Here is a 23974-nt window from a genome sequence, read left to right on the forward strand (position 1 = left end):
TAAATACGTGTAATGTGTGTATTAAAATTGAGCCAAACTGTTTCAGGGAATCTGACAAGTTTCCAGCCATGCATATTGGGCCCTGCATATACTGTGTGTGCTAAATTTTGAACAGTGGACTTGACAATGGCAGTTCAATTTCTGCCCTTTCCAACAAATATTTTGTTATTCCTTGCACAAATCCAAAGATTTCCCTTAAACAGCTCAGTGTTTGTCTACCAACAAAGCCATGTCCAGCTAATAAGTGATTTTTAACCCTTTTTCCTTGGTTCTTTTTTGTTTCCATCCCTGTTTCTTTCCGTCTTTTTTAGTAAATTTTTTTAGGGGAAGGGTGGTGGCAGACATTCCTCTTTCCCCTCCTTGGGATGCACATGAGTAGTGGTAGATGATATCACAATTTTTCATCAGGATACGATGTTATTTTGAAAAATGGAATTGCCCACCTTTTTAAAAAGTATTGACTATTTGGATATTGACAATACCACATTTATATCGGCACTTTTTCTCTAAACCTGAGTTTTCTAATATTAAATTTTCTACAGTTTGCTTTGTTTTCCCATCAAAAACTTCACTGATTTCTATCAGCTGAGCAAAACTAACTGCATTTAGCAAAAAATGTTTATGTAAGGTGTTAAAACCTAGGGATGAATCTTAATTATAGCTCACAAGGATTCCTGAAACATTATATGTCAAAACTTTAAACAAGCCTCAAATATAAACAGGCAGTGGATGAAGCAACATAAAATTTCGTGTCATGTTTTATGAACAGTTCCCATGCAGCTTGTGGTGCTGACACTGGTGGTATTAAATGGTGACTGATTTTCCAGGAAAATAGAATTATTTGAAGACCATTTACATCAGGTTAGGCGAGACAGAAACAAACGATATGTCTGCATCGGCTAGAGTGCACATGTGACAATTTGTAAAAAGTCATTTCTTTTTCCAACCCATATTGATTATGCATAATTTTATATTTACAATTTAGGGGAGTTTTGATCATGCACAAATTTGATTTTATCATTGCATCGACAATATAATTACCCCAAAAATTGACTGCTGAAAAAAATTTACAATCGCCAGCACTACCTATGGGCATTTCCAGTCATAGCCAAAACTTCGGAAAAGGCTTAACTGGAGGACTGGGAAAACAAACCGGTCAGCGGATCTGGTCAGTTCCCTCACCCTCCCAATAATTCAGTTGGAGTTGTTTTCTTGATTGAGAACATCCCTGATAATGGAAGAATGCTGCTCTCCGGGAAAAGTCTTAATTTTGATTTGGGAGACTGCTGAGTGACGGAAACTTCCAGTCCATTTATTGTCACTCCCCAGTAGAGACATCGTACAACACTTTCTAGGATTACAGATGTAGATCAGGTCAGTTTTTGTCATCTGCACTACTCAGAGTGACCTTCAAAATTTGATGTTAAAGTCTAACTCGTAGAATTGTGGAAATGGACAATTCTGTTGGACTCGTCCAAGAACTGACTTTTTGGTAGTCAATGAAAGTCTGTCCACATTTCAGAAGCTTACCGTGTTTGAAAGAAAACTAGGATATTTTATGCCAGGTACTTTTGTGTTTAGTTTAGATTGAAACATTCAGGTGCAGTAAAAAGTTGTTTAATTTGAAACATCTCAACAAGTCAGCAGACTAAAAAGTGAAAAAAAAGCACACAAAGAACTTACATTTCAAGGCCTTATTGCACTTTTGTAGAAATCTCCATCTATTCCTCTTTAAAATCTCTGCAGATGTTCATCAGTACTTTGTAATGTTAATTTAATGAGCTCCAGTGCACTGCACTCCAGTTTTGACTTAAGTCACGCGGGCAAAATGGTCCTTCAGAGAGTCTCTTCTGGTTTGTTTAAGAACATTGACTCATTAAGTGGTTCATTCATTTACTGAATTTGTCAAGAGATTGGAAAAAATTAAAAAAAAATTGGAAAAATATGCATCAGATGACTTGTCACCTGACTGAAGGACTGTCTGTGAGCAATTTTAATAAACTGCTCAAAGTGTAAACAGGGTTCCAGAGTTCAAATTTGTTACTGGCTACAGTTTGAAATAACTTGTGAGGATCTCAATCCCCCTCAAAAGGAACTCCCAAATCCCCCCAAAACAGATAATTGGGAGAAATTTCAGTTACGGAAAGAGATAACCAATGAACAGATGGCTCTAAATTGTTTCCTAACTAACATGACTTGAATTGAGTGAAATTTATTTATTATTTATTAATTTATTTTGATCTGCCATAGGAAGATTGATTCTGCGATAGCTTTTATGGTAAAAATCATATTTTAAACATTGTTTTCCACAAGATTACTGTACTCAAGTACAACTTTTTGAAATACTTCAGGAAGCCCCCTACCCCACACTGTGCCTGGCACAGAATCCAAACACATTTTTCCCCAGGACTTTGATTTCTTTTTTAGGGTGATGTGATGTTCGGTGCATGCCGCTAGATAAATGAAGGCATCCTGTTTCCTACCCATTGCATATGGAGTCACACTGACAGCATTCACCCGCTTGGATAACTAAAACATTGCTACCATAACATTAACTTTGTTATGTAATAATTGATTAGTCAATCTATGCAGATTGTTGACGTAGGCCTACATGTACAATCAGGGCTACATTAACTTTTCTGCAGACCCTAGAACCAGTGTTCTGTAGGTCCTACTCTGATCTACATGTACCTGGGGTATCCAGGTTTAGTTGGGTGGGTGGGAGGGGGAATGAAATTTATTTTCTAACTACGACTGTCCAATATCTGAAACAGTACAAGAATTTTCAGCACCTCTTCCCTCTGAGTGGCACCGGTACATATTGCAGTAACAGTTTTAAAATGCTACCGCTGCCACTTCCTTAAAAAGAAAAAAAAAGTCACTCTTGGAGGAGGGTGAAGGGGAGATGTCCCCCTGCACTCTGCTAGATATGCATTTCAGTACTCTGCACAAAATAGATCATGGACTTAAGGGGGTAAACTGTTCAGTTTTACCTAAATGTAAATGTATATCACATTGGTTCATGAACCACATGGATGGCCCTCGCTGTGGAGAGTATACAGGCCTATATGTGCATCGGATGGAACCTATGATTGACCTATTTCTGCTGCTTTTACAATGGGGTAAAAGACGAACCCTGACCTATCAAAAGGTGCCAGTGCTGACAAGATTGTCTTGGGTGACCGTCTGTCTTGCATACATCACTGAAGGGAACACAAACATGGCTTGACGTTAAGTTTTAAGTAAGAAAAAAGTAATAATTTGTTAACATTTCCTGAGGTTAGCTTGTAAGCCCCTGTCATGCCTCATTTTGAAGGTAACTGAATTAGTGATCCATATCCGGGCAGCTTGTCATGGGCCCTTATGAAATTGAATGCACAACAAGTAGAGAGTGTCCGATTGCACGCCAGTGCAACCATGGCTTGCACGCAGGTGGTTGAAAAACCTTGGAGGGTGTTTCAAGTTTGCACCTCCCTCATACTGGACTAATTTATCCCATCCTGTGTGCAAGTGCTCCCAGCCAAAACCACGGAGCTAAGCTGACAATTGAGTCTTGATTCAAGACATGCCAGAGGTGATAATTACTGTAGCTGCAGGTGCATTCCTATTGGACCGAGCTCGATTTTTGATCGATTTTAATATTTCGCAAATTTCTACGTGAAAGTTTTCGCTCAGTTTCTGCACAGGGCTATTTCTCACTAGGCCTGGCCAGTTGGGCAAAGTTGTTGTTTCATCAACTTTCTTTAACCAAGGACCTTTGGGACACTGAAATAAATAGTTTTGATGACTTAACCATTTGTCATCATTTTTATAGAGGGATAGACATGCCAAAAAAGTCACCTCTGTCTGTTGCATGTGACATGCTTACCTCTTTGTGAAAATGATGACCTTTCGACTAGTCTTAACAGATAATCTGTGAAGTGCTTTTTTTCTACCAACTGACACCCATACAAGCAGCTCAGATTATTCATATTACCATTTGGGGTTATAATATTAAGGGAATAAATATATGTACCCTACTTAGCCAGTCTTAGTAAGCATCGACCGGCCAAACACATAACTTAAGGCATTCAAGGTGAGCGTGACCAGAGCATCCATTCTCCTGAGCTGGTCTTAAATGACATTTAAGATTGACCAAGCACATTTTTGATGCTATTCATAGCCTATATGCCTTTCGAGTCACACAGTCAAAACAAGTTTTAAAAAGTTATACACTTTCCAACAATTTTGTTCTACAATATACTTCATTTCTTTCGACCAGTCCTTATATAGCCATGTTAGTGTATGTGCCTCCCGCTATACAGTCCTTTATCAACTGTTTAAAACGGGCCATGTGACGTGCTTTGTATGTCTGTGATTTCAGGGAGAGCTCCGTGAAGCGACAAAGATTGCTGCCCAGTATAAAATACAGATTGATGAACTGGAAAAGGACTTGACTCAAGCCAAGGCAGAGGTAACTAAACACTGGAAAAAGGATGTTACACCAAAGTTAAAAGTACATGTATGCAAGAATGAATGTACACAAGCTGAGCCAGTGAGCTAGTCAAGGTACATGTTCACCTGGAAAGGAAAGAGATTATTCTTAAAAGAGAGCAGTCGAGTGTCATGATAACTCTCCAGCAAGGGGCGTGGAAAAAAGATGGGGCAATAGGCAGCAATCAAGGTTTTACAGGTAGATATGTACAAAAGTCCAAAGTTGCAAAACAACCAGCCGTACACAAACCATCAAGTCATCAAGGAAGCAAATGAGCAATGAACCCACTGCAAAAGGGTCATACTAAAGAAATAGGAGAACCAATCTTTATGTGTGTCCCAGTCACATCTGTAATTTTGTAAGTTTTGAACACATTCTTTAATTTTCATGAATGGTTATTATTAATGCAAATTACTTGCCCCCCAATAGTTTGGATTCAATTTCAATGATATTTCCACTCCAAAGTACACAGATCAGGTGTGACACAGATCAGGTGGATCCCATATTTATAGAATAACCCAAAAAGAAGCAATGTGGGCATTTAAAAATAGTGCGCCTCCAAGAGTTTGCAACGTGTTGATCAATCACAGTGCACAAAATTTGTCGACCCAATGTGCATTTGGAAAGGGTCGACAAATTTTGCTCACTATGATTGGTCAAGGCATTGCAAACTCTTGGAGGCGCACTATTGTGAATCACCTGTATTAAGCCACAGATGGCATATGACTGGTCAAGTGGTAGTTTGGAAAAATATGTTGGGTTGGGAGAAGGGGGAGGTTGAACATGCAAGTCTGGCTAGTTATTAAGGTTCATCAAGATTGTTTTCATTTGACATGGAAACCTGTCCGGGTCAGTCACGTTGCTTACACTAACACTGGCGTGGATTGATGTGGGCGGATTAACCATTTCCCATCTATAACCTGTATTTCCTCTTTTTTTCCCCCTTGCTCCTGTCTGACAGATTGCAAAGCTGGAGGAAAGAGTTGCAATAGATAGCAACCAAGACAGCACGTAAGTCTCTACCAAATTGGGTTCCAAGGAGAAGGTTGGAACAGTTTAACGTTACCATTCCTTCCTATACTGTTACACAGTCTGTAGTCTCAGTGGAGTCATTTGTACATGAATCCTCCAGATGACCTTGTGATTTTCTCCTGAACTTAATGACTCTACATGGAACAGTCTCTTGCGTGTTCAGTGTCATGATTACTATTGTGGTACACGACCGTTTCGATCACTCCGAGATACAGTCATACATGAATTTTAAGGTCAACCACAAACTTTATTTCAATTCATTGATAGTAAAGTGGGCATTTGGATAATATCTCATTTCCAACATGTGCGTAGAGCCAATGTAAACGGCAAGCAATGGAAACAAAACTGTCTTGTCCCCGTGCCTGGAGCGCTGCGCCGCACCACTGGTACGCGTAACTGGCTGGCCGCGGCAGCGGCCAGGGTTAGGCTGCGCTGAGGCATGGAGCGGCGTTTAGTGACTGATTTCATTCTTTAAATGTTGTTGTATGAACCACCTGCAGTTCATTATAAACCGCAGAGATATTTGAGATTGAGAATCAATGTATAAACTGCGGCTTACATTCTGAAAATTATGGAATATTGAGATTATATACATGTATTAAGTAAAAAAAAAAACACACACACACACCAACGAGCGGAACTCGGAAGCAAACGGGGGGGTGTTTCGTTCTAGATAGTAAACATCCAAAAGAAAGCTGCGATATATTCTGGTGGCCCAAAGAATCTTACGAGATGTGGTTGCCATGGAGACTGGGCTGCAGCTGTCTGATTATGGAAGAGGATGTTGGAATGTTGGGTGTTTGCTTTCTAAAACTTACATTCAAGTCCCTTCTCTGACACACCCATTTGTTCTGTATCGTTGATTTGTTTTCAGATCCAAAGAAGAAAGCAGCGATCCGGACTTTGATAAAAGGATTGCCGAGGCAAAGGACACAGAGGCCAAGAGCCGTCTTGAAGGTAGACCTGAGTGTTGAATTGGATTTGATGTTCTCTGTGCCTGTACAGTTGCTGTGACCAAGCTATGACCCCTCCCCCAGTGGGCAGATTAATCTTGGACTGAATACTTGGGTCCAGAGCATCTTGACCCAATTTCCCTAGACAATCCTCCGGGGTTTTCCCTCTGCACCTGTGGAAGTTGGGATTTCCCGTTGAATCAAGTGGATTCTATTACTGGTCGATGTTCAGTGGAAGGGTTTGCTTTTGTACTTGATAGTGTCCTCTCCCTCCTCCAGGGTTCCCCGTTCAAAGTGAAATTTCCTTTAGTGTCAGGAGTGTCTCCAAGAAATATATGTCAGTCACAGGTACTTGTGGTTTTGCGAAAAATGCCTGCCAAGTCTTTAATTGCCGGTCGAAACAGGTCAAAAGCGATGTTTGTTTTTTGGGGGGGATTTGAAAGACAAGCAGAATGTGAAAAACTGGAAAGAAGCAAAAAAAAAAAAAAACACACAAAGACATTCAGCTTGTACAAATGAATTTAACAATGGATCTAGATACAACAATTTCACATAATGGATTGACAACTTCACATAATGGATTGACAACTTCACATAATGGATTGACAACTTCACATAATGATTGACAACTTTACATAATGGATTGACAACTTCACATAATGGATTGACAACATCACATAATGGATTGACAGCATCATATAATGGATTGACAACTTCACATAATGGATTGACAGCTTCACACAATGGATTGACAACTTCACATAATGGATTGACAGCATCATATAATGGATTGACAACCTCACATAATGGATTGACAGCTTCACACAATGGATTGACAACTTCACATAATGGATTGACAACTTCACATAATAGAATGAGGACACAATCAAATTACTGTCGCTGAGAAACATCATATTTTGGTACATTTGGCATTCCATACATGTGCTCTTCGTGTGTGCGCTGGCTACCAACTTGGGCCTAATGGAAGACTTTGACACGCTGGCGGTGGCAGTCCTTTTTACCAGTTCTAAAGATCTCTGCTTTATTCTGAGCATACGTGCACAGTTCGGAGTTGACACAAAACTGTGAAAAAGGACTTGTATGTCTATTACCACCTGCATCTCAAAGCTTTTCCTTGATAAACTTCCCACCATCCTGTTTCTTCTTTTGCCACGAAGGGATGCTTCTACTCAGGGTGGGTAGTCACCCATAAGCAAATGATCTTGTCAAATTTTTAGACTCAACTTTGAATAAAATATTTTTCGTGGGGGACATGACAACTTTAATCTCCTTTGCCCCCTCCCACTCACCCAAATCATTTATCTCTCTCTAACAAGGTTGTGATTTCAATTAATTTTGATTTTTTTTTCCCCTTCCTGACGTGTATTATTACACTGTATACTGTGTTTGCCCCCAAAGGCTTGTGAAAAAAAAACCACAAGCGTACTCGAGTGGGAATCCATCCTTGGAAATCTTTGGGATTTCACTAATTGAAACAGGAGTGTGTACAAAACTAAAACCAAGATAGAACTAAAAAGATCCTTCTAGATTTTAGTATCTTAACTTTCTGCTAATGTACATATTAAAGTTGTAGTTGCCAAGACTTGAAATGACTCCTTTGAGAAAATTGATATGGGGAGGGAATTATGGAGCGTTTGGAGTAATTATATTTGCTAGTTGCAGATCTGTAAATTTGAAATTGGTTCTGTAGCCTACATACTCTCTGTGACAATAACATGCAGCTTAAGAACCAACCATTTTAAAATACAGTATGCTGCAGTGTTTGGGGCCTTCTTTGCCATGCTGATCTGAATTTCCTAAAGATAAACATCACTTTTCCTCACAACAGTGTTCTCTGATCTTGGCTAACAATGATATTGATGAAGGTAGTAAAAACAAAGGAATTTCATCTTGAGTAGCTTATGTTTAATTTATTTCAAATCCATCCACACTTAAGGGATTGCATTATGCTGAAAATTACGTAGACCTAAAAATCAGTAAAAATCATGTACGTGAAATGCACAGTATGTGATATACACATGTAGCTTAAGATAAATGGTAAAATTAGTAAGAGATAAAATGAAACCTGCTAAAAGTTGTCTGTTGAAAAACCACTAGTGGATCGAGAAAAGATCCAAAGTATTTCATACTGTACCTAGCCTTGACTCCAAAAGTGGTATTTAAAAATTCAAAACAAGTGATTTGGTCAGTAGCAAAGATCGTATAGATGGAGAACTTCACCTTCAACTACACGTAAAATGTTGTAATTGCATAGGCACCATTTGAGCAAGCGATACGCCTGCACAATGCACATTACTGCATGGGGAGGCCCCGCAGCAGGCATGTGCACCTGGTGAGCCTGCACCGAAGCATTACCGTAAACCACGCAGGCGTATCGCTTGCTCAAATGGCGCCCGTGGTAATTACACCTTTTGGGCAGAGTCATCCATCTTGCGCCTTTGGCGCTGTACGATCTTTGGTCAGTAGTTCCATGAGAGATGGAATTGCGCTTTTGGTGTATCCTTGAACCTCTGAGATTGATCTACCTCTCAACCTTTGGCATCCACCTTGCCCCAAGTAGTTGGGTTCCCATGGGCAGAAAAATGCCTTGTCCTGAATCGCGGCAAGAACGGTTGCGTCTGCGCCTCTTCATCGGACCATTACCTGCGACAGGCCAAACTTCGATTTTAGAATTTGTAGTATGTTGAATAACTCCTGAAAAGGACAAGAACATTCACTTGCGGTTCACGATGCAGTCCTGACATTGAGCCACATGTTGTGTGGGCAGTGCAAAATATTCCCCTTCCCCCAGATATTGAAGCTATCTGTCTCGTAATGACTTCCTTTAATCAAATGAGCAAATCATAATTACCTCCTGGATAGATATCCCTGATCACAAGGTGTTGTCATGGTAATAGTTGTGTCATGAACATCTCATCTATTGCTACTCCTCCGCAAACTGAATCATACCTGTCCTGTGCCAAAGACGTCCCTGATGAGGTCTTCAGTCAATGTGGTACAGTTTTTAAATGTAAACTTGTTTTCATGCCGGACTTTTTGCGTGCCCATGGTGAATTTCTGGAAATAATATCCAGCTGTGACACAGGCAATCCTACATTTTGAACCTGAAATATCAGGCTCTCTGTGTATAAGGAAACCAGTTAATGCGAGAGAAATTGGAATGAAAAAAGTAGCAGATAAAGATTTGTAGGGTAAAAGCTCTCACCCTGCAAGGTCCAAAGCTTGCTGATGTTGGATTTCCAGTGTGCTGTGGTGCAGTCTTTGCTCTATGCATGCTGCTGCCATAGACATGCAGAGCCTTGATCTGGCTGCTGTACACAATAGATACAAGTATAGTCAGTTCAGTGCTTACTCTGTATGTTGCTTTAATGTGTAATTTTGCATGTGCGCCGTTAGTTCTTACACCGTGCGATTGGACAATTTGATTTTGACGCGATTGTACAACCATCAGTTTGAGGCTCTGCATGCCTATGGCAGCAATGTGCAAAGAGCAAATATGACCTCTGTGTTTACACTGAAACAAATTGAAAAATGTTGAGGAAAAAAATGACTTTGTCAATTTTTTTGATGTCAGTGTTACAGTTAGTGACCCATTTTCTTTTCTTTTATTAGGGGGAGGGCATGCAGTACATCCCTATTCAAATGCTCAGTACTTTAGAGCCTTGTTTCTTAGCTGACACAGGGCTTTCAGTTGAAGTCTACCTTGATTTGCTTGCCAGTGATGAAGTCATTTTACAACTGGGTGACTTTAATATGCATCCAGAAATATCAGACACTCTGTGTATTTAATACATGATATGTTATAATGAACATGCCAAATAGTTTTGTGGGGTTCTTTAATGGCCTTGATTTCAAGATCCTTTTCAGTTCAAATCTTAATTGGAATCTGGAAAATTGATTCTTTTATTCCTAGTGGTACAAACAGAGCTTCTGGCATCCAAGGATGAAATCAACCGACTGTTGTCTCATTTGGCTCAAGTCACCCGAGAGAAGTGAGCAAAATTTTGCCTGTGTTCCATTAATAACAATGCCAGCTTTTTACATTGGGAGACAGGGTTAACAAAATGTTGAAAATCTTTTGGGATTGGATGTGACCAGAGTTAAAGACTAGATTTAAATTTCAAAAAGTGTTTGTTGTGAGTGATTCCTAGACATAATATGCAAAAGTTGTGGACTACCAAAGTCGGAGCTGTTAGGTTTAAAGGCTTGGCAACAACGCCACATCAGCTGAAATAGTAAGCTTTTGTGACTTCAAAATGGATGGAAGGCTAAAAGTGAAGGAGCATTTTAAGAAAGCACTTTACTTAAAAGATGTGTGTTCATATACTTAATTCTTCATGACTGCAGGGCTGAAATGGTGTCTGCAAAGGTTCATAAAGAGCTGTTACGAATGGCAGAGGAACGAGCCAATCGTGCAGAGATGAAGGCCATGGCCTTGGAACGAGAGGTATAATTAAGTGCACTAACAAACTAATTGGGCTATGGGATAGGCCACGGATGAAGATGGAGAAGGTGGGCAGTTTTTGACACTCCAATTTTCCAAGGAAAACTTCAGGGAGAATAATTTTTTTTTTAAATTGCTGGAACTGTTTATAACTTGAGGTTTTTTTTGTTTTGAAATCATTTTTGTCATTTACTTAAAACATTTTTACCTTTCTTACAATGATAGAAAATTTTGAAAGTCACGTGCTGCTTCGGAACTGCAGATTATAGTAAAATAGACTAGGTTCAAAGATTTGGTTGTCAGAATAACATTTCCTTGTATTTTAAGTCACATTTTTGAAAGTCCTTTTCAGATATGGAATAAAAAAGATGAAAATGTCTTGTATTTTAAGTCACATTTTTTAAAGTCCTTTTCTGATATGGATTAAAAAAGATGAAAATGTTTTAATGTTATTTTTGAAAAGTATATAAAGGGAAAGCTAAATTTCCATATAACTTGGATATCATGCTCAAAATAAGCTGATTTGTTGAAATAACCCTGCAGCTGAGATTTTTGATGGAAGAGCAATCCCTTGCGGGGTCATCCTCAGGAGATCCTCCTAAGATTCCTCCCCGCCGGAAGGAGGTCAAGTATCCTGCCTCTTCGGTGGGCATCCGCACTTCCCCCAAATACTTCCAGAAGCACAGCACCCTGTACAGCCGTGGCAATCTGGGTGCCAAGAGGGGCCAGCCTGCAGTCAGTGGGGGCCGGACTGCCGGTGGTGGGGGCACCTCCACCGCGAGCAACAACAGGCCCACCAAGCCCCAGACCCGGACCTGGTCGCTGAGCCGGCTTCGGAAGGTGGAGGCCAGCAAGACGACAAAGGAGGCCAAGAAGGAGAATGGCAAGGAGGGCAAGAATTCTGGCAAGGTACATTGAAGAGTGTAGATGCTTTGAGACGTCAAGTTAGTAAATTATTGTTAAATTGGTTTAAGATTTAATCAAGTGAACGGTCCAGAGATATGAATGTCTGTTGTATGTGGCATAGCTTTTTTGAATAGTTAAGAAGTTCAAATGTGGGAACGTATAAACCTGTTACTGTTTTCTGTGACATAGCATGAAAGACTTGTAAATAGGTCATGGCAGTTCGCGTAGTACCCTTAGTCATGAAATTAGCTGTAGGCTGGAGTTGAAGATGGGGCAGGGGGCCTGTTATAGCTGAGGTCAAAGAAAGTGCACTGGACTATTTCGAACTGAATGTACACAAACCCATGATGTTTCTGTGCGAAAGAGCGTACAACTCTATGAGAAATATCTGCAGCCACAATCTAGTGGTGTCAGTTGGTTTTCCTAGGCCTATGTGTATTTCCGTCCATAGACAAGTGATTTGGACATGGATGAAATGTTGGTACACAAAAGTTGGCATTTGGCTGAAGAGGCACTCAATTATATGGTAATATTTGTTATATTTACATGTACCATGGAGAGTGTATATGAAAGTCAGTTATCGTCTGTCTTCTTCTTCGTCAAACGTCATTATTGTTTGCTTTACAGGTTTCTTTCCTCCAGCGGGTGCAGTCGAGAGTGACCAGCGCCCAGACCAAGTCGGAGGTCCAGAAATCCCTCTTTGACCGCATGCAGTCCCGGTTCTTTGCCAAGTCGTCCCCCAAGAGCTCTGCCGCACCGGCCTCGTCCAGCTGCGACCTGCCAGATCTGTCCAGCCTGGAGGAGGAGTCCTCCAAGTCGGAGTACGAGGTGCCCATGGACCCAGTCCAGAGGTTTGCCGGAACGCCTCTGATCGGTAAGTGGCTCTGTGTTTCAAACAAGGGGAAACGAGAAGGAGAGGAGAGAACAATTGCAGGTTGAGGATATTGTTCTCTTGTCAGCAATAACAGTCAATATCCCACTCTTTTGTAGGTCATTTTGAATGAACAAGTATCGTGAATGTCAAGCATCAGACGAGGGTAACTAGTCAGTGATTTAGAACACAACACTGGTAGAGTCAAGCTATTATAACCAATAAGTGCATATTGTGCAACTATACTTAGATCTGTTTAATCAGACCATGTGAAAAACTTACTGGTGTATTAAGTGTATTAATGGGGGATCATCCTTCGCAGCAGCTGCAAGGCTAAATTAACAAAGGATACAGCCACGATATGGTCAAGCTGACGGCATTTAGAGGCTTTCCAGGTAGGTAGCCACCAAATGACCCATATTTGACCACAGAGTACAGGTGGAGTTGGAAAGCGTTAAGCAAAACCAGAGAACTCCAAACAAAAACCCTCCTGGTACAGGTCTGGAGAGAGCCACCAAAACAACTCTGTTCACATATGGCTTGTGGTGGGATTCAAACCCAGGCGACAGTGATGGACGTATGTCCAATCGTTTTCCCAGGCCACAGTGATGGACGTATGTCCAATCGTTTTCTTCAGGATGAGTGCCTCACACTCATTTTTTTTCCTTGTACATATTCCACTAATTCCTTTTAATCACTAGACCCCAGAAACTCTGACAATTTGCAAATTCCTGATGGTGGAACCTCTGTGTGTTCTTGGGTTTCAAGAATTAGGATGGCATTTCCTTAAGGCTGTCAGTAACAGTCCTCAGACCTTGACAGTTCTGGAAATAATGCTTAAGCGCCGGGGAGTAACTTCTGCCGCTGTCTTGCACAGGTGTGCTGGGTTAAGCGAAAAAGATATTGACAACCCGTCCAAACCATTCAATATTACATCGGTAGTTTGGATTCCAGCACAGAAGCAAAAGTTTTACCAGACAAGGTAATATGCCCCACAAGTCTTTGCTTGATCTGATTGGCCAAAAGGCTGTGATGAAGAAATTACTGGCCAATCAGCCTGGGGTTGTCTGTCATCGAGTCCGTGCACGCTGACAGGACCTGTGCCTGGCACACTGACAGGAACTGTGAGTTTTAGTGATAACTTCCTCTCATTGCATCTTGTATTACTTTATTTGCAACAAAACTTTCTATTTAAGGCATCAGGTGCGAGGATGTTTGTTTTTTTTCTTTGAAATCGAAGGACACGGTGCTCGAAGCAGATGGATTTTGTGGGTGTTATTATTCTCTGTATTTTAGAGAAGAATGGAGGTCAGATTGGCAGAAGAGGTGGTCTCAACATTCCTCCATGCATGTTAAAGATGGAATACAAATGTAACAGGTGAATCTTTATCATGTTTTAGCAGCTGAGGGTCTACAGTTACCGATTTTAGCTTGATTTGTGTTCAGCCATGACACCCCTGTAATGGCTAATTATGACTGAATTGTACAGCCATGATTTGGAATTTGTTTTCAATGGGTCACTTGGGTAAGGCATCCGGCCACTCTGAAACCTTACCCCTTGGCTTTGTCACCGACTGTGTTAAGCTGCACTTCTGCTTGATGCTCTCCTTCATCTGTGTTGCACCTGGTTTTGCACCTTTACTTGTATTTTTCCACAGCAGCTTGTGAGGAAGGCATGGGTATTGGAAAGATTTTTCTTGGGGGGGGGGAGGGAGAGGGGAGTGTGCATAGCACTCGACAGCAGCAAACGAAGGAAGGGAGTCAATTCCGAGGCATTTTCAAGTGAATTGATTATTTTCATCCCCTGTCCTCACATTTTTTCGGTTTTTATCATTTTTTTTCTCTTCTTATTTTTAATTTTGCTCCCAGGAGCATGCACCCCAGCCTCTTTTCCCCCTTGTGATGCCCAAAGGAAAGGGGTTTTGTGATGAACCATCCTAATTGACGCATGGTGGACACAGTAGGAGGGCGCTATTTGAAATGGGTAGATTTGGAGTAAATGAAGACTAAAGATTTTATAGAAACCAAATAGCGCCCTCCTATTGCATCTGCCACACCTCAAATAGGCTAAAAGCATAAACCACTGGTCTTTCCATTTCCATTCACATTTGTCCTGTAAGGAGCATTGTAAAGTACATGTAGAGGAGGAAGCTTTTTTTTTAAATGGAGGAAGGGTGATAACCACTTAGTTTTAATACAATTGTTTGATTCGGTGTCAACAAACTTTGGAATAACCTGCCTGCTGGCAAGTTTCCCTGAAAAACTTTACAGTGGGACGCTAGTGCGGGGGGGGGGAATTGTTTTCATATGGGAGATAGTGTGAAGTGTGAGCTAGCCATGATGACGACGTTCCAGCCAGTGACTGGACCTTCTTGGATGGTCTTAGTATGGTTAAGCTAATACGTTTTTTAGGGGGAGGGGGAAAGGACTTCGCAATGTTGTACTCTTTCTCGTGAGAAAAATTAGTGAGTTCTTTACTGGATGCTTAAATTATCCACAAGTGCTGCCTTCCATCTTGAGACAGGAGTAGGCAGAAGTAGTGACATTGCTAGATCAAGGTTAATATGGACAGCATTATCAGCAATATCCTTGTGGAACAGCTGCGATGGTCATTGCGTTGCACCCCTGTTATTATTCAACATGATTCACGGAGGTAGCGCATCCAAGGAAGTAGCCAATCGAAGGGCATGCATGCAGGTGTCAGTGGAACAGTGACATCTGGAGTGAATGCTTTCACGTTCTGCTTACATCCGGGGCAAAAATAATTTTATTGAAGCCAGTGAAGTGGTTCACGTGGAGTAAGCTATTTCAGGAACTCAGATCATCTCATGTCGGACATGTGAAATTGCTGATTTCACTTGTCCAGTGTCATAGGGATTGGGTATGAAAGACCCTTGTCCCTTTCTGTTCCAGTAGACTGGAAGAGACCCGAAACTAGCTTTTCACTGTGTATAACTATGACCAAATTCATGAGTATCCCCCCTCAAGAAAATTAACCCCCCCCAGTGTTGCCACCTTCAAATTAAATCCAGTTATGCCAGTGTGACTATGGTCAGAGCATCCATTGATATATCTATTGTCAGTCTCTTGTCTAAGCCTGCATATTAAATGTCCAGTTGCATACATGTACAAAGAGTTAGTTGTGACAAGTGTCGGGGAGGGATGGTTGATTTTCAGCAACCCCCCGCCCCAAATAATAGACTTTGTCCCAGATTGTTTGCAGTGACACTGAAAGAAAAAAAATGACCAGTGTAATAACCATTGGTTTCCTTGTCAGTGTTTGTGCTCTCAGAAATTACTTGTGCAAGGTCAGAATTTTGCTTTGCTTGAAGGCAAAATTCCACTTTCTCTTGGCTGATAGAAGACCTGGATTTGACAACCTCAGTTAGTTTCCAACTAGGGACCATTGAAACAGATGAATGGTAACGGAATTCTGGACTGCATATGGTTTCACACACCCCTTTGGGACTGTTCACACTGAGAGCGGAGCTGAAGAACTGCACATGTATGGAGAAATTTCAGTCTTGACCTGAGAATGCTTTTGAAGGAAAGCAAGATCAAAGGCAAAATAGAAAGTGGACCTGCTTCATCAGTTCTGTTTATGAACTGTACAAAGGCTGAAAATAGATACAGATTGCTGAAATTTTGCAGTGTGATTTCATAGACTTTCATGTAGCTTCATCAGTGTTTTGACCTTAATTCTTTTTTTCAGGGAAGACAATTCCTCAAAAACATAATGGAAAATGGCACGTTCTTTGCAGATGCGGTTGGGTATACTGTCATTTTCAGACATGTTTCGAATGTAACTACGTCAAAGTCTGGCCTCGTGTGCCTTTGGCAATTTTTTTTTTCATCAGAGACTTTACTTAGCCATATCATGATTGTGAGTGTGTTTTACAGGTAAGTTATCTGTTACTTTATCAAGAGATCCGTTGTTTCCATTTTTTGATTTTTTTGGTTATTAATACCTAGATTTACAAATTTAGTCGTCTTACTATCTTTACACAGATGTTTCTATTGGCGTTAAGTCATGCCCTGGACCAAAACTTTTTCAAATCATTGTCCTCTCCTATTTTGCTTAATTGCTGGACACCGAAAAATAATTTTGTATGTTAAGATTCATTTAGTCAATATTATTCAATATTATCACTGAAGTTCACATATCATTTCGGGGAAGAGCTCTTAAAAGCAAGAGGACTTGGTCACTCTAAAGATTGCATTTGGCATGAATTTCACAATTATTAAAAAAAAATTTTAAAAGAGGAAATTGTTAAAAGAAATGCACTGAAGAAAATGCATACAAAGAAAAATTGTATATTTGCTGGTTTTGAAACAAAACAAATTTGACAAAATTACATAGACATATACAAACATTTTTACAAAGTGGTGCATACACGTACATGTAGTTCACTCCCAAGTCTTGATTAGAAATTGGTGTAACCGATGTAACTAATGCCTTACTTCCTTTCGTCCACTCGACTTTTTTAAATGTAAACTTGCCTCCTCCCAGTGCATTCCTAAGGCACAGCTGAGCTTTGGTTGTCGCATTAGATTTCCTTGCTGAGCTTTGCCTCACACCCAAATGTATTGAAATTCATGAGGTTGAATTTCCTTGAGAATGTTTGGGGTTAGCGCTAGCTATTAATATCTAAAGATTCATCATACCATAGGAATGCAGTTGCAGAGTAAGTCGGTTTGAGTGTTGCCAGTTGGATTGCTCTGTATCAGAGACTGGTCTTCACCCTGAGCATTGGTTTCTTTTTTCTTCAGTTTGTTGAAGTTAGTAGGCTTTGCATTTAATGTTGAAGCTCTTGCGTTGTCGGTTACCTAGTGGGGGAAATCCTGATGTGAAGCATTTCAGCAATCTTATAAACTTGCAATAATCAATTACCATCATAGATAATTGATATGCCCGGTGCTCCTTCACCCAGCATCTGGTGTAGTCATTGACCTTCTGGGTAATTTTGCTGCCACAAGTTCATGACAGTGTCGTCTGTGTGACTTTCACCCGTAAAGAAGAATCGGCTTGGTTGATTGGCTCTCCTTCTGAAGAGTTGGTCAAGATTTCTAAGATTCCTAAGTGTGTCTGGCTTAGGCTGTCAGTGAAGGATTTGTAGATCCTGTTTGAGAATGGCATTTTTGTTCACTCTGCCCCAGCGCTTATACATGTTCATCCAGAGTGTGTTTTATACCCAGGACCACTGGTCCCAGAATGAAGGTAAGATGTCGCCGTCTTTGTATTAATTTTTGTTCAGTTTCGTGACTGCCTGATCTCTGGTCATATTGTCGACTAATTTTGGAGTGATCGAGGCCCCGACTATTGGTGACCAATTACCAATGGCCAGGCTTGAAATAATCAGAAATCCAATACCTACAAGCTTACAGAGGAATAGCCAGGGATTTATTTATGTCCCACCTTTTTGACCAGACTATTTGCTACCTTTGTCTGCATGTGCCCATCTACATCCTGAACTATGCCCTCATTTTGTAGCAAACTGGGAAATTGTGATGACAAATGAAGTCAGCAGAACCAGTATTCATTCCTTTATTTGCATGTTACTGAGTCTGAGTCAACACAGCTTCAGTGCATGGTACATCCCAAAATGGGAAACCCCATTTAAACATGAGTTAAAGGATGACATGTGTAGAACTACGTGCAGGGCGGTACTTCCTTTGTGACATGTTTCTAAATATAGTTGTGACGAAGAACTACATAAATACAGTGGCTTCGGTTTGTACCTAAGTGCACCACAGTTGTTTGAACACTTTTTTTCAGTGAGTGCCTGTTAGCATGCGTGACATTTTTTATTTCCTTTTCATTTTCGTCATATGGTACCACCGTGACAAAGTCCTGGTGTACAGATTGGTATCTCCCCCGTTGGAAGGTTGTAGTGACTGGTACGTTGTAATATACTCCTTTGATCAAGTTTTTGGTTTCAGTGCAAAGTATTGCTGTGATAGGCTGGGTTGCTTAGATGTTTTGGCTTCATACATGTCACAGTGAAAAACAAGTGGTCTTTAGAAATGTACTTTGTGTCTAGCAATGTTCAAGTTTGGGTACTTTGCTGTGTCATAGTTAAGTCTGCAACATGCAAGTGATGCGTGTGATGAGTGTCTAAATCTGAGTCTCCAATTCAAATCTTGAGTCTTCTGAGTTGTAACCTTTGTTCTTAAGTCTAAATCAAGCAAATCTCCTTGTGATTCCGTGAAGTTGAATTGAGGCTCAGCACATTGTTATTGTTAGTTGAGGTGTCTTCTAGTTTGTAGATTTCCATCAGCTGGTGTCTTGTGTAGAACTTCTGTTGCTGTGCAATTTATCTGGAAAAAGGTAGTTGCTGCACTCTTATGTTTTAATCGTTACCTGGTTTTATTTCTAGACTACTTTTAAAAAAAGTGGAAGTTCACGTGGACATGCTCAGTGCGTTGAGCCAGTGTGGTGCAGAGGTATTTCACGTCACATTTTTCATTCAATACAAAGCCTACTTTCCAATTAAGCATCATAGTATTACCAATAACCATTACTATTTTAACATCAGCGTGGTACACCTGTGTGTACATGTATGTGTGTTTTGGGGAAAGCTGTATGTACAAATGAATGAATCAACCAGCCTTATGTGCTCAAACACAGCAACAACTGAGAACAGTGTTATATTGCCGAAGAGTTTATTAGATTAATGTGTGTCTTTAAGTAAAAAGTGTTTTCTGATCATGTTTGTTGAAATGATGGGAAAAATACATTGGTAACAGTTTCCCTTGTGTATATTTGGTTTCAGGGTAATTCACAGGATACTATCTGGTCTCATTATGGGGGGGTGTGTGTGAAAATGGAGATACACATCTATGTAGTATAATACATTACATCATACATTCTTCATCAAAACATGTCCCCTGATTCACAACAATTTTTATTTTCAATTGTAAAGAAAGAAACAGAAAGTGCCTACACAAAACCTTCTGTGTCAATATGAGAAGTAGACGGAAATGGGGAAATGGGTCTTTTTTTCTCACGAACGTGAAGGGCATAATTAAAATGCCAACCAAAAATAACTTCGTGTTCTTTTGTCTCCTCAGAAACAACTGGATGTCTTGAGTGGTAGTTTTGAATAATAATCCTGTGTTCCTCATTTTGTGATGTTGATGATTACTTAAGAATTGGGATTAATTAAATCAGAGTCAAATATCACAAAAGAAAACAAGTAATGAAAGCAAAACAAAACAAAAATACACAGATATAATCCTCCTTTTCAGTAATGAGCGAAGTGAAAGAACAGGAAGAGCAGTAGTGGAATTTCCTTATTAAGAAAGAACCTCAGATACTAGAGTTAGTATGCCAGTGATTATGGTTTAACCTTGTTTATAAGAGCCCTGTTTATATACTATTCTATTCATAGAAAGGCATTTTTAGGTCCCAATTAGTCGTTGTTCATTATTTTCATTCCTGATAAAACAAGATTCCTGTTTGTGACACGGTAATCTGCAAATTTCAAGGACCTCACAAAAATGAGGTTTGAATGTAGTAGTTACTGTGATCTCTTCAGGAAATAAGACTGTGCCGTGGTTTGTGTGTCTTGTAGAATTCCCCCCCCTTTCGATTTAGTGATGCTGGCAAGAGCTGCTACCTTAATCAGCCAATCAGAATCCTGGAAAACCACTGCCAAATCTTGATGTGAATGCATTGCCAATGTTTAGGATGCTCTCTGGCTTTTCTTTGCAGAGGTTGCGATTATAAACCCTGCAAGTGAGTTGGGGAGTCTTTTGTGTTGGATGATTCTGAAGTCTGTTTTTGTGGTGTGTGGTAAAACCTGGCACTCAGTGTTGTTGGAGCTGTGTGAAGATGCAGAGCTCTACATTGGGGAACCTCGAGTTCAGCAGGAGTCATTACGGTCATTGAATGTAAAAACCCTCCAAGACATGTCAAAAGCTGCCCTGCCAAACAAAGTGGAAAGGAAACAGTCACAGCGCACTGACATTTGAAAGGTACCTGTTTGGGCAGAATTCTCATGAATACAATGGCAAACTTTTCCATAAACAATAGTCAAGCTAACTGTGTGTTCCAAGATTCTCCGAGTTGCCTTCTCTTTCAAATCTTCATGTCCATCATAGCTGCCTTTGGCATTTTTAGCAATGCGCTCGTCTTCATCGTCATCAGTAAGTTCCCAAATATGAGGACTGTGCCAAATTACCTCACGGCATCCCTTGTCCTGTCCAATTGGTTTGTCTGCACCACAGCAGTCCCCTTTGGTGTCTTACTCAGCGAGGCCCCTGATGTTTGCCGCAAGATTGCATGTGGAGTCCCTCTTGGCATCAGCATCTTCTTAACCATGGTGAGCCTCTGGAGCCAGTGTCCGATTGTTTGGGACCGCTATTTCATCATCAAGCTACCAACTGTCTACCCGAGGAAGCGAAGTGCCCGTGGAGCTGTTGCAGCCATTGCTGTAACCTGGCTGATTCCGGCACTTCTTGCCACCCCATATATTGCGATCAATCCGGATACACCCTCTCATGAGCATGCACCGGCACAGTTGCATTACCACCCGGTGGGTCCGGGCTTCTACCTGTTCTGCCTGATTGTTGGCATTGGGCTGCCCATTCTGGCCCTTGTTTTGGCCAATGTGGCCATCTTGGTGGAAGTCATGAGGAGACGCAAGAAGAAGATTCGATCACTGCCTGCAGCACTGTCCTCCAAGGTGCCAGCCAGAGCTTCATTGGCTGGCACCAGCCTGACAGCTCTGCCGGTCCTTCGTCCAATTCCAAAGAAAGCACAGAGTGAGCCTGCTTCTTGCAGAGGTGGTAGGAAGATCACAGTTTCTAGGGTGAACAGGGCATTGATTTGTGCCCCAACCCTGGGAGAGCATTCCTCTGCTCATGACCAGCGGCCCTCCAGGGTGGTTCCCCGGTGCCCGTTGTTAGAGAGCACCAAGGGAAGGAAGCACGGACCAAACTTACACTTGAAACTCGCTCTGCCATTGAGACATGGCATGAAGCCAGGCACAGGGGCACCCCACTGTCGAAGAGCTTCGGCGCCCTCCACAAGACCCAGCCACCAGAGCAGCACCATCTCTCGCCAGGCCAAACGTCGTGCTGCCTGCATTTCGGTCATCCATGCCCACGGCCTTGGCACCGGGCAGGGCAGGCAAGTCCCACAGGCCTTTTGGTTCAGACGGGAGCGGAAGACCTTCTTGGTCACCTTTGTCATCTTGGGCATAACGGTTGGCTTGATGCTACCCATGTTTCTGTTTGAGAGCTACGTCTCCGTGGGTCCTGGCACCCCACTGTTGGGCCACATGCAGGTCTCTCGGATGTTGTGGTGGCTGAGTTGGTGTAACTCTGCTGTCAACCCAATTGTGTACACTGTTTTCAAAAAGGACTTCCAAGTTCACTTCAAGAAACTCTTTCATTGCACATAATCCTGGCATGTAAATTTCTAATCACCCTGGAAATTTATTTTAAAAAATGTCTTGCAATGGTTTAAAGTTCTAATAGATATGCTGGTTCGGTCCAATTTGTCAGCACAAAAGTTAATTTGTTCTTTAACAGAAATCTTTGACATTAATTTGTCAACAGCAGAATTATTATTTTCCCCTCTTTTATCCTCTTTATTTCTATAAGATGTACTGTAATTGAGCATTGCTGTTATTGAAAAAGGTAATCTGAATCAGATCCAACCAAAAGAATTCAACAAAAGCGTGACTCCAATGTGTTGAAAACACTGTTGCTGGTGTGGCTGTTAGGTTGGTTTGTAGTGAGATCTATCAAAGAATTCCAGCGATGGATTTGTTTTTTTTTTATTAATATGGCTCATTCAGTCAGTGCCGATTGTCAATCAGTTTGGGCCAGTCATAAAAAAAAGACTGACTATGCTTGATTTTGGCTGAGCTCAGAAACTTGCTCACAGTTGGCATTTATATATTCTAACTACAGGTTTAATTGTCTCTTTTTCACTATCATATGGTGAACTTTAACATTTAAAAAGGGTAAAAGTTATACACTGTGTGGGACAAAGGACAAACAAAATCAGTCCACAAAACACCCATTTTGTGTGATAAGAATCTTTAGGGAAGGATTGTAAAATGATGTATTGCCGAATCATTGGGACACTGTTTGCTGCTTTTATTGAGCGCTGTTCATTTACATTGAACATAAATCAAAATTTCAGCTCTGGTTTCTTTTCAGGTTCAATTTTCAGGGCCAAAATTTACTAAATACTTGTGTAGAATGCATTTGGTATCGGTTCAGATTTAAAATTGGAAACTTTTGATCATTCTTTTTTTTTATTTTCAACCTTTTGACCTGACTTCATTATAAGCCTTTCATTTTCACAATTTACTTGAATTGCTTATCACTTAAGAGCATGTCCCTCCAAGTATAAGTAGGCATCCAGATAAATTATTGGTTCTGTTACTGATTTGAAATTGAATGGGATGATTCCAATAAGCCATTTGCGAGTTCAATTTGAATAAAATCTGGTACACTGAGTTATCTGATTGCGCAGAAACATAACAATTTTAATTCCCTAAACTAAAGACACTGTTGCTATACCTTGCGATTCAGGGCAAGCTTTCGCTTAATTACATAACAGATGCCTTTCCAACAATACACTGTTCTCAGTGGATAGGAAAGGCACAAAGGAACCAGTCCATTTCAGAGACGGTGGTTGCTGTGCAAAAGCTTGCCACCGTAGCGACCACCATCTCTGGAATGGACTGGTTCCTTTGTGCCCTTCTTATCCATTAAGAACAGTGTATTGTTGCAAGGCATCTCTTATGTAATTAAGCAAAAGCTTGCCCTGAATCGCAAGGTATAGCAACAGTGTTTCTAGTATGGAGAATTCAAATTGTTATGTTTATGTGAATTTAAAGAACTCAGTGTACCAGATTTTATTCAAACTTAATTCGCAAAAAAGGCTTATTCAAGATTGCAGTCTGAAGCTTCAAATTGACCATTACTTTCCTTCCAAAGTTGACCGTAGTCTCTGTTACCTTTTGCCCGTTTAACAATTTTTATTAAACTGAATTGCTTAACGAATGACAGGTCCTTTTACTTAAAGAAGGTTGTAGATTGATGCACATTTGTGTGTGTGTTGCTAATTGTTTAAACACAAAACCATAGAAATCCACTAGATCCCACCAAGGTATTTGGGATCATTGCTTGCTTTATGGTGCTTTCATTGTAAGTTTTGTCACTTGTAATGTTAAATTGAATAAACAACAAAAGGCAGGTGTAGTAGTACTAATTTGCCTGTTACATTTCGGTGGTTGTTATTGTGATTGTTA

At 40.7% G+C, this 23974-nt stretch overlaps 2 protein-coding genes across 8 annotated transcripts in view; both read left to right on the forward strand.

Annotated features, from left to right (window-relative positions):
* LOC110990170 (uncharacterized) overlaps positions 1-23974 on the forward strand; it is a 62843-nt gene that overhangs the window by 17238 nt on the left and 21631 nt on the right. For all 7 annotated transcript variants that reach the window (XR_015426310.1, XM_087140754.1, XM_087140755.1 and 4 more), the window contains 7 exons: positions 4364-4453; positions 5436-5485; positions 6381-6463; positions 10394-10472; positions 10828-10927; positions 11468-11833; positions 12458-12704. Coding sequence is in view for 6 of the 7 variants with exons in the window: in XM_087140754.1 (XP_086996880.1) it covers positions 4364-4453; positions 5436-5485; positions 6381-6463; positions 10394-10472; positions 10828-10927; positions 11468-11833; positions 12458-12704 (1015 nt within the window). In the remaining variant the exon portion in view is untranslated. The remainder of the gene's footprint in view (positions 1-4363; positions 4454-5435; positions 5486-6380; positions 6464-10393; positions 10473-10827; positions 10928-11467; positions 11834-12457; positions 12705-23974) is intronic.
* Positions 19039-23267, forward strand: LOC147798260 (D(2) dopamine receptor A-like). The gene has a single exon (XM_087140760.1). It carries the CDS (start codon positions 20702-20704, stop codon positions 22106-22108), a length of 1407 nt encoding a protein of 468 aa, XP_086996886.1. The 5' UTR covers positions 19039-20701; the 3' UTR covers positions 22109-23267.

This window comes from Acanthaster planci, linkage group LG09, assembly GCF_054643075.1.
Source record: "Acanthaster planci isolate LZ-2023a linkage group LG09, COTS_SCS, whole genome shotgun sequence".
Lineage (NCBI taxonomy): Eukaryota > Metazoa > Echinodermata > Asteroidea > Valvatida > Acanthasteridae > Acanthaster > Acanthaster planci.

Coding starts and splice junctions, on each gene's coding strand:
- LOC147798260 (XM_087140760.1), top strand. CDS start 20,702: ATGAATACAATGGCAAACTTTTCCATAAACAATAGTCAAGCTAACTGT.